At 26.2% G+C, this 15,118-nt stretch overlaps 2 protein-coding genes across 3 annotated transcripts in view; both read right to left on the minus strand.

Moving 5' to 3' along the window:
• The window catches only part of LOC100202853 (protein O-mannosyl-transferase TMTC1), a 45,109-nt gene extending 43,132 nt beyond the window's left edge, over positions 1-1,977 (minus strand). The window contains exon 1 of the mRNA XM_065812400.1: positions 1,528-1,977. Coding sequence (XP_065668472.1) covers positions 1,528-1,941 — 414 coding nt within the window. The 5' untranslated portion in view covers positions 1,942-1,977. The remainder of the gene's footprint in view (positions 1-1,527) is intronic.
• A 1,730-nt stretch (positions 1,978-3,707) lies between these two features.
• The window catches only part of LOC100202679 (WD repeat-containing protein 17), an 84,520-nt gene continuing 73,109 nt past the window's right edge, over positions 3,708-15,118 (minus strand). For both annotated transcript variants that reach the window (XM_065812397.1, XM_065812398.1), the window contains 13 exons: positions 13,615-13,679; positions 12,534-12,609; positions 12,287-12,456; positions 12,021-12,120; positions 11,807-11,943; positions 10,472-10,577; positions 10,231-10,387; positions 9,865-9,967; positions 5,377-5,475; positions 4,522-4,626; positions 4,247-4,314; positions 3,978-4,072; positions 3,708-3,897 (listed from right to left, as the gene is read on the minus strand). In XM_065812397.1, the coding sequence (XP_065668469.1) occupies positions 3,778-3,897; positions 3,978-4,072; positions 4,247-4,314; positions 4,522-4,626; positions 5,377-5,475; positions 9,865-9,967; positions 10,231-10,387; positions 10,472-10,577; positions 11,807-11,943; positions 12,021-12,120; positions 12,287-12,456; positions 12,534-12,609; positions 13,615-13,679 (1,401 nt within the window). In that variant the 3' untranslated portion in view covers positions 3,708-3,777. The remainder of the gene's footprint in view (positions 3,898-3,977; positions 4,073-4,246; positions 4,315-4,521; positions 4,627-5,376; positions 5,476-9,864; positions 9,968-10,230; positions 10,388-10,471; positions 10,578-11,806; positions 11,944-12,020; positions 12,121-12,286; positions 12,457-12,533; positions 12,610-13,614; positions 13,680-15,118) is intronic.

Here is a 15,118-nt window from a genome sequence, read left to right on the forward strand (position 1 = left end):
GGGTGTACATAACCACTGAATTTCCATTCTTGTGATTTAGATTACTTATAAATAAAAAATAAAAATTTACTTGTCCTAAGTAACCGCACTACAAGGTGTTACTTGGGACAATGGCTTAGTTCAAGTTCAAATAAAAAAATTCAAATAAGCCTTACTGTGGGTTTACATGGTTCAATAAAGATTTTTTTTAAAAACTATGAATGTCAATCTACTAACTCAAGATACAATGGAAAGAACCAATTTTGGTGAATATTTATTGAAAAAAATAATAATATAACGTCTAATACATTTTAATCGAAATTAGAGTTTACCAAATAGTTGAATTGAAATGTAACAGAATTCACAGTCTTTTAGCTTGATTAAACTAATGTTTATCTGGATGTTAAAATTGTTAAGAGAAGCAGTGTTAAAAATATACCTTCCCCTGTGAGCAGTAGGTGCATCCAAGACTTGTACAACATCTCTTTTCCTTAATGATAATTCATCAGGAAGATTATAAAAAACAAATGTTATCTTAATAATTAAGATTACAAACTAATTAGAGCCACACATGCTTAATACTTACTTTATACTTACCTGCTTACTTGCTACATACTTAATACTTACTTAATACTTACTTGCTACATACTTAATACTTACTTAATACTTACTTGCTACATACTTAATACTTACTTAATACTTACTTGCTTACTTGCTACATGCTTAATACTTACTTAATACTTACTTGCTTACTTGTTACATACTTTATACTTACTTAATACTTACTTGCTTACTTGCTACATACTTAATACTTACTTAATACTTACTTGCTTACTTGCTACATACTTAATATTTACTTGCTTACTTGATACATATTTAATACTTACTTGCTTACTTGCTATATACTTAATACTTACTTGCTTACTTGCTACATATTTAATACTTACTTGTTACATGCTTAATACTTACTTAATACTTACTTGCTTACTTGCTACATACTTAATACTTACTTAACTTAATAGTTATTGATAAACTTGAGGAACAGGAGTTTTTGGTTTGAGAAAAGTCTTAAATTTACCTATAGTGTTACAAATTCTCTGAAAACTGAAGAAAAACACTGTGTAATAAACTTTTGTCTAACTCTACTATCTCAGAATAATGTTTCTAAAAGTTCAAGCATGAATCAGCTGTAATATATGGGATGCGAGGTCAACCTAAAAAACTAAAGTCTCTATTTTTGACCCAAGTAAAACCATTGTCCCAAGTAACCTTGTTTACGATAATTTGTGCAAATCATGTTTGAATATATATATTGAATTTATATTAAAATGAAAATGTATATTGAATTTATATGTAAAATGAAAATTTAAAAAAACAACTTTTTCTATAAGGAAGACAAATAATACAAACAAATTTAAAAACGGCTAATAATATGATCTGGGACTGTATATATCTATGAAAAATATAAATAAATATTATATTAATATAAATAATTATTATGTAAATATATATAAATTCAATAATTTAATTTAAATCTTTTATACTAACAGCTTCCACATGAACAGGGTGTGTTGTAAATATTAGTGCTGCAAACAAACTACTTCTGACACCTCTTAAAATGTATGTGTATAAAGCATAAAAGAAAACATTGACAACCACCATATGCAAAATAACATTTACAAGATGGTAACCAAATGGTTGTAGATTGTGGATCATATAGTTTAATCGAAAGGTAAGTATTGTTAGTGGTCGATAAGATTTATGGCTTTTGATGTCTTTAATTGAACGACCCCAAAAGTCATTGTAAAAAAGATTAACAAATGGTGTTTCAGGACGTAAATCCATATTGTTGGAAATAGCAAAAATATCATCATGAACAAGTTCATTATCTAGAGCATTATAAAAGCAAACAAATGCCAAAAATGTGAGCAAACCATGACAGTATAATTTACATTGTTGCATTGTGAAACTAAATAAAAGACTAGAATTTTAAATTAGCTATAGATCATTTGTAAGTTTAACTTTGTCAAAAATAATTTGCTTTCTTTGTCAATAACTATTATTTTTCATTATTATTTATTTGTTAACTAATATATATTCTTTTAATCTGATTCACTCCCAACAAGGCTATTATTCTCAACAAAAATTTTTATAACATTTAATTACTAACTTCTTTTATAAGACAAATTTAAGATAAGAGCTTATGAATTATAATCATCTGAATTATAATGAATTACAATCATCCATCTCAAATTGTCAATTGGGCTTAAAATTGTGTTAAATAAACTATTTGTTTTTTGTACCAAATCAATTTACTTTGCAATTTATACTTTATATATGTACAAATATGTTTGCATAAATGGCCTTGTATGAAATACCTTTGATGACATTATACTGAAAAATAATGCTATTATTAATGAGCATAAACAGATGCTATATAAATGAAATTTTATATAGCATCTGTTTATGCTCATTTTTATCTTATTTAAAAATTGGGCCCACTGCTCACTTTTCAAATGAGATAAAAAATATGTCAACAAAACTTTTATTCCTAGACTTTCTGATGCAGTGATGTCAGCATAACATGTATTTTTATTTTAGTGCACTCACAAACCTTGCAACCTATTAAACAATTTATTTTTTTTAAATTATGTAAACTGTTAGAGTCATTTAAACAAATGGTCTTTTAACTATACCATTCCCTTTTAGCTACAGTATTAAAGTTATCTTTGATGGACAACACTCTCCTTCATTTTCAATAACCTTTGGAGTACCATAAAGTTCCAACCTTGGTCATCCTTTAATTGTAACTGTTCGTTCATGTTTGTATAACTTCAAACCGTCTTGTATTTATCTTTGTCCATTTATGATTAAAGAGATACAAGATTTTTTGAGAAATACATTGTGATTAAAGAGATACAAGATTTTTTGAGAAATACACGATTTTTTGAGAAATAGATGATAATTTTTTTTTAAAAGAAACAAGATTTAAATTTTTTTGATCATTAGATGCTTTAGAATTCTCTCAAATCTTAACATTTTCCTGACTCATACAACTTACATTTTTTTATGTCTTTTGTCAATGGCTTTATTAATTTTAAATCTACTTAGTACTTTGTACCACTAAACTTAATTAGTAGTTAGAAGTAAATTCATTAAAAAAACTTTTTGTCATATGACATAATATTAATGCTTTCTAAAATGACACAAGAAAAAAAATTCATATGTTAATTTTTTTATTTATTCTATTAGCAAACATTTATAATATAATATATTAAAGCATCTTTAAAAATGTTTTAAGAAATGACAGGAATTTTTCTTGTATAATTATAAAAATTTCCAATATTCATAAAAATTTATCATATCATTTTACAAATTTCATAAAATATATACAACATTTATAAGTATAAAATGTTTCTATATGTGATATATATATATATATCACATATAGATATATATCATATATATATATATATATCATATATATATATATATATATATATATATATATATATATATATATATATGTATGTATGTATGTATGTATGTATGTATGTATGTATGTATGTATGTATGTATGTATATATATATATATATATATATATATGTATATATATATATATATATATATATAGATATATATATATATATATATATATATATATATATATATATATATATATATATATATATATATATATATATATGTATATATATATATATCACATATAGATATATATCACATATAGACATATAAACACATACACACACACTTCCTCAATCACACAAACACTAAATTTAAAAGGGATTTATTCTGTGACCAGTAGCAAGTGGTGAGTAGGGATTCACAACAGCCCACATCAAAGCTGTACTTAGAGGTAACATTGAGACACCATCCTCCAATACAAATAGAGGACCCTAAAACAATTCTAAAAGTATAGTAAAAGCCTAAACATTTTAAATAAAAAAAGATTTTAAATAAAAAGTAAATATTTTACTTTGATTCGTTCATTTGTAAACATATTAACAAATGTTGTATTGTGAGATGGAAGTTGCTCTCCAACAACTTTGTATTCACCACTCAAAACTTTATCTATAGGAAATATTATAACTTTTAGCCTCGACATATACATATATATTTAGGTTCAGAACGGTTGAAAAAGGTGAGAAAATTAAAAAAAAATATTTTATACACTTTGAAGCCACAGTGTATAGAATATAGTATTTAATACTAAGATTGAATTATTCATAGTAATTTAAAACTTACCAAATTTATGTGACAATTTTGAATAAATTTTTTTTTGTGTTATTGTTTGTAGTTGCAAATCATTTTCTCTGCGTAAAAACGAAATACTTATTTTGTAAAGTAAAACACAGTTATATTTAACTTTTATAACTAAATAAAAACATCACTTCATACCAAATACATAAAACAATGAAGTTATTAAAATATAAAATGATTTATAAAATGATAAAAATAAAACATGTCCTTATCAAGCACTAAGAAATTAAACAAAAAGCTAAAATGTGAAACAAAATCACCTTAACTCATTTGGATTTATTTTATTCAAGCCTAGTAATTCACAATCTTCATCAATAATTTTTAGCATAGTTTTGTTATTTTCTTCATCATTTCGAAGCAATTTACTAAAATAATATTTTGAAGAAAATTTTTAAAACTAATTAAAGTTTAAAGTATTTTTCGCTTTTAATTTTCTTTACCTAAATTACACTGGTCAACAAAATTTTGTAACAAGAAAAGTGCTTACTAATTTTGAATTACCTCCCTAACCTTACTTTATATAATGTTTATGGTGTAATGACTTTCTGGGGTATAGAATATAAAGCAGTAGAGTGGTATTTATTTATTGAAGGTTCAAAAGTAAGTTTAAAGGTTGTTCTTTTATATTTCAGCAATAAACTTTCCTCTATACCATTAGGTGAAGTTTCCATCATGAGTCTTATGAAACTATTAAATTTATCTTTGAAAAAACTCAATTTAACAAACACACCTTTAAAGCTTAGGGGTATTTGAGGGCTATTGCCCTAATTTTAGAATTACAACTAGGGTAGACAAAATCATTTTGTTTTCTTTGAAAGAGACGTAAAATCATAACACTACATTTATATTAATGTTGCAGTTGAATAACTTCTTTTTGTTAAGAAAAATTTAAAATTTCTAAAATTTAATAAAAACTAGTTACAAAAAAAACTATTTGTATTTCAAGCATTCTAACTTTATTTCCACTATCCTCATCTTTGTCCTCAATCTAACTAGACAAAAAATTTTATGTAACATATAAAAAGTTTTTGTAGACTAGTTTTATTATTACTTTGATTATAAAGTAAATAATATTAGGTCTTTTTTATTTCAAGTGTAATTTAGTGATAACAAACCTTGCATGTTGAAATAAAAAAACAGCAATAGTTTGAAAGCTTCGTTGAATTGCTTGTAATGCTCCAATGTATGCAGAAACACCAAGGATCTGATCACGTCTAAAATTAAAATAAATGTTTATAATATTTAGTAAATAAATATTTATATACTCAAAACAAAAGTCTTAAACTTATACTGTTAACACCATGATCGGTTGAAATTTGGACAATTTTAAATTGAGTTTTCTCAAAAACCACTTAATCAATTGTAATGATTTATTTTTGTAATGATGCTTACATCAGGCCCATAGCTAAGAGGGGGGGCGAGTAGGGTAGCTGTCACCCTCCTTTTGAAAAAATGGGCCGGTCTTAAAACTTTTCCAAATTTATGGTTTTTGATTTTTTTTTTAATTATTAAAAGTAGTGCTAACTTTTTTCTGCTTAGTTCTGCAAACTATAAAAATTCAATAATTTGCAAAAACGACAATTAATTATACCACATAGCAACATTAATGCAGGAAAGCTTTTAAGTTGTTTTTATCTAACGATAACCAATAGAACTGGTTTAATAAAATCGAATATAGTACAGCAATAAAATGTAAAACATTATAATATTAAATATAGATATAAAATGTAAAACATTATAATATCAAATAAAATGTAAAACATTATAATATTAAATATAGCACAGCTATTAAAGAAAAACATAAAAACAACATTTTACTTTTGTTTTATAGCATAAAAATTAAGTACTTTTTTCAAGCGTTTTGTTTTTACTGTATTTTTTAGCATTTGAGCATTTACTAATATTTATTTTTTTTTATTTCTATAAATTATTTAATTTAATATGAATCATAAAAGAAAAGGTTGAGAGCTGAGAAAGAACGTATGAATCATAAAGGAAAAGGTAGAGAAAAGAGAAAGAACGAGAAGCTGAGAAAGAACGTATTAAAAAACTAAAAATGTTAAAATCTTCATAAGAATGTGTAAAATTAACATCTTATTTTTATTAAAAAATAAGGAAGACAAAAAATGAAAACATGAGCAAATCATAGAACTTGTACAAGAACAATTGCAAGTAATTTTTCATGACAATATGTCAACATCTTTTAAAAACATTATTTTCTCTGACTTATTTGCTGAAAATTCAGGCAGTTTTAACGAACTTCATGGGAAAAAATTGTTTGACAAATTATTGACCACATATTTTATTGCGACCAATAATCATCAACAAAACGACATTTAAATAGTTAAAGAACGCTTTGGTTAACAAACTCTTTAATAGTTGGAAAAAGCTTTAAGACAAATTAGACTAAATAATAGTTTTTTAATAGTTGGAAAAACCTTTAAGAAAAATCACAAAAATAGAGTTTATCACAAACGTTGTTTGGATAAAAATTATATTATTCAATCAACACTTGAAATATTTCTTTTGACAGTCAATAAAGTAAAGAACTTGCTGAACAAATCAAATGAAATACACGAATTTTGAAATGTATAATTAAAGCTGATATTTATTGTGGAAAACAATGTATACCTCTGCATGGTACACTTGAAAATTTAGATAAACTTGGAAATATTGGGAGCTTATTTATTTATTATTATTTTAGTTGAAGAAAAAAAGCTAGTTACATTATATATACCTTTAAGTGTGTTAAAAATGTTATCTCAAAAATGAGAATAGACATAAATGTTTGCCGAATGAATATATAAGCATTCATCAATTCTTGCCAAAAAATCAAATGTAAAGCCAGTAATTTCACAAGTACACACAGTCTAACAATCTCATTGAGCAAATCTGCTTTTTGAAACATTTGAAGAATATTTCAAAAGGACTCTCATCATTCCATTTACAGATCATATATTTGTTGAGTTGAAAGATAAACTTAAATCATCAAATACAATTGAGTTAATTTTAAGTTTTTTACTTTCTATTATCTGTGTGAAAACTTCAGTGAAGCTATCTGAAATTATTCAAAAAGCTACGATAAATTTTGAAAGTGATCTCCCTAACCATAATTTCCTTGATGAAGAAATAGTTATGTGGCAAAAAATGTGGCTTAGATATTACCCAGATTATTGACCCTCAACTGTTGCTAGTGCTCTTAAAGAATGTGAGCCAGATAAGTTTTCAAATATTTACATTCATTTTTCCCTTGGGTGTGTTATTCCAGTAACTACCGCAGAATGTGAAAGAACGTTTTTTTCTTCTTTTTCCAAAAAAAAGGGCATATGGAATTAGGTATGCTAAAAATGTCATGCCTCTGACAATTTTATAAATTTGCTATTAATTTACATGGAAAATAATAACAAATTAATTTTGAAAATAATAAATTGCAATGAAATGTTTAATTTACATACATCATAGAAAGTGCATTTTATTTACACAATACTTTTTTAATTTATAATTACAAAATTACATGTGAAATAAAAAAATTTCTGGCCCTTTTTACTTGCAGCCCAGGGCGCACAAACTTGTCAACCCCAAAGCCGGTACTATATATATATATATATATATATATATATATATATATATATATATATATATATATATATATATATATATATATATATATATATACAGTATCTGACAAAACAAGTGCAACCAAATAATACTAATTTAGTTTCTTTATATAAAATTACTGCATTTTTTCAATTTAGAGAAATAAATATGTAACTGTTTAGAGACAAAGTTCTTCAAGTTTTATTCATCACTAAGTTCATTATTTGTACACGAAAATTAATAAATTAATCAAAAGTATTAAAAAAAGTTGATTTCCTTCTCGACAAAACAAGTGCAACTCGACAAAATGTTGACCAAGCTGTATTTTGCTATCAATATTTCGTGGCGAATCCTTTGTTGTCGATCACAGCCTTGCATCTTCAAGGCATAGATTCGATCAGGTGATCAATGAAACTTTGTGGAATCGCTGCCCAGGCCTTTTGGATTTGTTCAAACAGTTGATCCTTATTACGAATGCCTTCACGATTAATTCTGTGGTTGACGATCTCCCACAGGTTCTCGATAGGGTTGAGATCCGGAGATTGAGGCGGTCAATCCATCACCGATAGGTGGTTGTCTTGAAACCACTGCTTGACTACTTTTGCAGTGTGTTTCGGATCGTTGTCTTGCTGAAAAACCCATTTTATTGGCATATTCCATTCAGCAAGAGGTAACATAACATCTTTCAGGATATTTTTATACATGAAACGGTCCATTATTCCATCGTTTCGATGTATTGGACCTAGACCGTTGGCAGAAAAACACCCCCAGACCATTACATTGCCTCCACCATGCTTCACGGTCTTATGGCAGTAACGTAAATCGAGGCGTTTTCCGGCCGGTTGACGTACACGGCAAATGCCATCACTACCAATGATGTTGAACTTCGATTCATCACTGAACAGGACAGTTCGCCATTTCTGCACATTCCAGTCAATATGAGATGTAGCAAACAGGAGTCTTTTCTTCTGGTTTTTTAGTGAAATCAGCGGTTTCTTTGCAGGGCGTCGAAAAAATAATCCGGTTTCAACAGCACGTCGTCTGATTGTTCCGTCCGATACAGGCAGCTCTAATTGCTTTTGTATCTTGACTGATGATATCCAGGGATCCTTCTTGACAGATCTGACGATCATAGAATCCTCTCTAGAAGTGGTGGAACGCGGTCTTCCACCTTTGTTATCTGCTGCCAACTTCCCCGTAGAACGATATTTGGAACATAGTCTTGATACGGTCCATTTTTTCACGCGATATTTATCACAAATACTTTTTTGTGATATTCCACTTACGTAATAAAATAATTTTCTTTCTTAGTTCCAATCCAAGACTGTCTGGAGCCATTTTTGCACTTGAAGTCATAAATATAATAAAAATAAATAATCACGCTTCTCAAGGCTTACCGTGTTACATTTACCTTGTGATGATACAATAATGCTCTGTGGAACACAAGTCTTGGTTGGATGTGGACTGTATTGATGTAATAAAACACTTGTTGTATTTCACTTCTTGTATTGATGTTCTTCGATAAAACACTTTGATAAAACTCACTTCGATAAACTGTCTTGATAATACTTTAATTATTAAAAAACCGTGACGTTGACACGGACCAGACTTAAGAAAATGAAACAAATCAAAAAAGTTGTCCTTGTTTTGTCCTGTCAGCTGATTGCTCATGTCATGGCATGCTATGACTCCAGACTCCTAAACTGTTTGCTGTGGTAGTATAGTTTGTTTCGTTTTTAAGACATGTAAAATTAGGAACACTTTGTAGCATTGTTTGATGTTGTTGCAAATGTTTTGTCCAATACTGTATATATATTTATATATATATATATATATATATATATATATATATATATATATATATATATATATATATATATATATATATATATATATGTATATATATGTATATAAATATATAGACACACACATATGTATAAAGATTATAACTTATAAACATTTCAACACAAAGACAATAGTTAAATAAAAAAAATATCACTACATACAACTTGGCATCCATGACAAGAACAATATCAGTTCTTATATTCCAAATTACTTGCATATATGGTAAAACTTTATCCAAGTTCCAGGTGGTTGTATTCATGCAGGCTGCAAAAATTGTATTTATAAAAAACATTAATCAAACATTGTCATAAAAAGTTATAACTTCATATAAACTTTTTTTTTCAAAAATACTATATTGTTTATGTAGTAACTTATATTATCATAGTTTTACTTCATCTACAAAAAATTTAGGAACTTTTTTTTACAATCTTTACAAACTCTTTATTAAAAATGTAAATATTTGAATATTGAAAAAGTGAGTTCAGTGGGACTACGTGTATCATAAAAAATCTTTTTATTAACAAAACCTTTCAGTTGTAACAAAACATTTTGAATGGATTCATGTTTTGTTTCAGCAACAATCATGTATGGAAAAATATCCAAAAGATCTTTATCTCCTTTACTCTCTTTATCTCCTTTACTCTCATATATTGATTGACACTCTTGAAGGCTTGGTAACCCTGCCTAAAAATTTATTAGGTAAAAAAAAGTAACCTTAAATAATGACAAAATAAAAAAGTAATAGTCTAGTCTAAATTAAATAACAACCTGCAGGAGAAGTTCATTTCTCTGTTTATTGTTCCCAGGAAAACGTGCACATGCCTTAAACAGCTCATCATTTCCAATTTCTTTTAACCATTTTATAGATAAATCCCTGTATATTAAAATCAAAATTTGTTTGAGTAGATTTTGTAATTATAAAAATTTTTTTTAAAATTCTATTAATACTTTTTCTCTTTTTAGATTATCTACACTATTAAATGAAGAAAGAGATTTAGGAATCAGAATAAGATCAGATTAAAAATGGAAAACCCAAAAGACCACATTTAGAATATGCTAATGTAATATGGTGTCTATATCTAAAGGATGATGTAGAAAGGCTGGAAAAAATTCAAGGCAAAGTAACAAGAACCCACATAGAATTAAAAGTTTTATTGTACAAAAAACGCCCTAAGTATTTGAATTTAACAAGCTTAGATTTAAGGCAACATTGTGGTGACTTAATTTAAATGTATTAAATTGCTCATGAATTTAATGGTCTCAATGAACTCAATGGTCAAGTTTTATATTTCCAGTAAAATTTCCTTATAAAACGCTAACACTCCCACCCTGTTACAGGGTAGAAGCTGTTGTGAAATTTACACTTGTTTTTTATAGTTATTAACTGTTGAATGTTTAATAGTGAATTAAATGCTGGGACATTTTTTTAAAACTTTTTCAGTTGCATGCTTAATTTAGGTACCTAAGCAAGAGAAATGTAATGGTATTTTACTGGTTTTTTCAACCACTGATTTTTATTGTTGTGATAATTTTTTGTAGCATCTTTTTGTTATTTAAATACAACTGTAAAAAACTCTAATTTTTGATTCATATTTTCTTTGTTGCACAATATAAAAGTTCTTTTTATGAATATTTAAGCATAATTTATTTTTGTTGATAGTTTTATACATGTTGACATTAATGTCAATAATGGGAGAATGTTTTTGACTACAATATGAAGTAAAGTCATTACCATGGCTACTTTAGATATTGGTATTGACTAAACGACTACTTTAAACTTTTAAAAATATTTTTTCATAAGAATTGTTATTATCATTAGTACAAAGATGAAATAATGGGAAGAATAGGTTTTGCTCTACACTTTCAAAGCAGTTCCTAAAAATAATTGTAAAATTATTGTATTGATAACTTTAAGATTTTTAAAGTATAGACATTTCATGATAGCATTGTTTTAAAGAATACAGACTTCATTTGTTATAACTACATGGTTGATGCAGAGTTTTTCACAGGTCCATTCTGAAAATGTCTTTCTTAAAAGTTATAAATCTTAAAAATAATATGATAATATTGAAAAAAATACTTATAACAAAAAAAAAAACTAACCAAAGATTATGCTTTTCACATCGTCTTGCTAAAGCTATAAGAACCTCTTGATATATTATTTTACTAACAGGAAGAACTTTTGCTAAAGAAAATGCCAGCTCTAACTCATTTCCTTGTAAAAGGCTAACACAAGCTGACTAAAAAAAATGAAAAATAACTGCAAAAAAACAACAAAAGAACAAACAAATTTTATTAAAAAGAAATTTTTTTTTACATCTACATTATTGACAGACAAATAAGACGAAGCCGCTCCAATTGGATCACCATTATTCATGTATAAACTTGATAGCTCATGAGATATTGTAGCCTGTAAACTAGTAGTAAAAGTAATTTGCTTAAATTAAAAAATATATATTAAAAAGCAATTAAAAATAAAAATTAATGATTTAAAGTAATATAAATTAACAACAAAAAATTTTTTTTATACATCATTTTATAATTTTATTAAATAGTATTTTATCATTTAAAACAAAAACAAACATTTTCATATCATTTCTCTGTAAACAAATATCATTATTTTTAGGAAGATCATTGTCTTGGAATGAATTTTGGACTTTGTTATGATATGGTAGTCTTTCAGATTCTAGCTCTACTTGGACAGCTAACAAAGCATCTTGATACTGCTTAACCTCTCGATAAAAACTGCACAACTAAATAACAAAAAAATTTGAGCAAAATACAAATTAAAAAAATATTTTTAACAGATAATATATATATAAAAAAAAACCTTGACAATATCGTTTGAGGCCACGCTGAACACTTTTAAATCTTCATCTTCTCTTGTAAAAAGTACCTCGTTATATCTAAAAAATTTTACTTTATTTTTAATTAATAATATAAGTAATAAATATATATGCAAAATGTATTTTATCTTCAATGTTTTGTCAATTAATGTCAAATAAAAATTGGCGAAATATTTTTTAAAAATAATTTTTGCTTTTTTAGTTCTCTATTTTTTCTTTTTTCTTGGTAATCAATTTTATCAGAGAAAAAAAATTGAACAATAATCAAAATTAAAAATGGCATTAGTAAAATTTTATAAGAAAACCACTTCTTGGCAGAAAGGATTTGTTTATAAAACCAACTGTTTATAAGCATACCTGTTTTCAAGTATTAAAAAAATCCTTTGGGAGATAAAAAAAGAAGTGTTTAAATACCTCTAATCAACACAAAGAAGTGAACTCAAATTCAAAAAAATGCACACAAAGCTATAAAAACCACAATATTATGGTAGATGACTTTGCATTAAGCAATTTACTTCTAACTTATAATGACATACTATTCAAATGAATAAACTCAGATACCTAATGATGTCAAGCATAATAACAAAGCTGAAAATGCTTTTATTGAACTGAAAGTTCAATGTTTTAACAAAAGATCTGAGTAAAATTCACGACTAAGTGAAAGAAGTTAATAAGTATATCTCAATAAGTGTATATTCAATTGGTTTGGATTTATTAACTCAGGAACATAAAAGCGATGATACCATGTATTTTAGCCTGATTTAGCCCAATGTCAAACATTAAAGATACTATTAGCACCAAAAATATAAATGTAGCAAACATGCTACATGCCAGATGCTCATCCTACTTAGGTTATACCAAAATGTACGAAGGTTAGCTCAGATGAAGCACACATAACATTTCTTTTTTTTTTGGCAAACGCTTTTGGCTTTGGCAAATTCTTTTTTTTCTCTTCCAATAACTTTTTTAAAAATAAATTTATATGAAAAATTCAATTTAATGTGTCAATTTTTATTTGACAGACATTACTGTTATTATAACTAGAAAAAAATTTAATTCAAAAACCGTTGCATAAGGAACTGCCAGTATTCAATTGACACACCAGGAGCAACTGATAATGCTCTTTCCCACTATTATTTTAAACAAACAACTATTAGAAGAACTCAAAAGAAAATATTTAAATAATTATCTCTATATACTTATGAATATGAAGCATTTTCAAAAAGTAAAGTGACTTTACATTTTTTATGAAAATATATTTATTTAGAATAGAATAGAATAGAAAAGATGATGTACACACTTGAGGTGTGTTGAGTCTTACGTTACATTACGTAGAATTAAGACTATGACAGCCGATTACAAAATATATTGTTCAGAAACCAAAATATTTATCAATGCTGTTTTTCAAAGGTTTAAAGGGATCATAAAGTGCCGAGACAAGTTGTGTTTATTTTAAAGACAATGATAAAAAAAAAATGTTTGGGCAGAATTTTTTAAAGTAAAACAAAATAATAAATGTTTACCAACGAAAACAAACTTTGTTGCTTTACTCAAAGCTTGCCATCTTCACAGTAGCAATTCTCTCGGAGTCTTCAAAATATACACCGCAATCTACAGACTTTATAATTTATTCAACCACGTTTAAATCCAAAGAGTTTTAGTAAATGACGCCATTGTAGAATATATATATTTTTTTGAATCAATATTATTTGTTATTGTTTTATTTATTTTTTTTAAATAGTGTTTATTATCAATTGTATGACTTTCCTATAAATTTTATAGGAAGCTAAACATAAGAATATTTTTTTATAGAGCGCGAGAACCAAATAAAATTAAGATTTTTATATTACACTCTTAAATAAAATAAATATATAAAAAACTTGTTTATCGCCTTATTATATATTCAAAATCTTTTTTTCTTTTTATGTAAATAATGTGAAGTTTTTTTTAGTTTATCTAAGCCGTTTATTGCTATGACATTTTTGTTCTCCTATCGAAATGACATTTTAAAAAATTTTAAATTCTTAATTAATAAATAATTTTGGTAAACGACATCATTTATTAGAGATAATAGCCGAATTCTTTAATTTATAGTTAGAAAATATTATTAAGTATGTTAATTTAGTGGAAATTGATAAATTTGATGATTTGCATATAAATATTAAGGTAATTTTGTATTTTGCATTTGGATTTTGATAACTAAACAATTAAAATGTCGGCAACTCTGTACCGATTCGAACCTCTTAAAAAAAAGACAAAAAAAAAACCTGTATGGATAAAAGGAAACGAAATAGTTGAAAATCGTATCAGCTATAGAAATTTGAATTTTGATATTGCTAAAACGTTAAAGTTAAGCCGTTTAAATGTTGGCGCTAAACAATGGTGTAAATATGGATATTGTAAAATTATGCCTCTTGAAAAAGAATGTCTTTGTTGCATTGAAATAAAGGAAATAAATATTGCCTCAGGTATTAAAAATTAAGTAACATTCTTTAAAATATAAACTGATGTGCACAGTATTAATAATAGTAATAATAACAAACATTAACTTTTTTGTACATAATGGCAA

Source organism: Hydra vulgaris, chromosome 12 (assembly GCF_038396675.1).
Source record: "Hydra vulgaris chromosome 12, alternate assembly HydraT2T_AEP".
In the NCBI taxonomy this organism is placed as follows: domain Eukaryota; kingdom Metazoa; phylum Cnidaria; class Hydrozoa; order Anthoathecata; family Hydridae; genus Hydra; species Hydra vulgaris.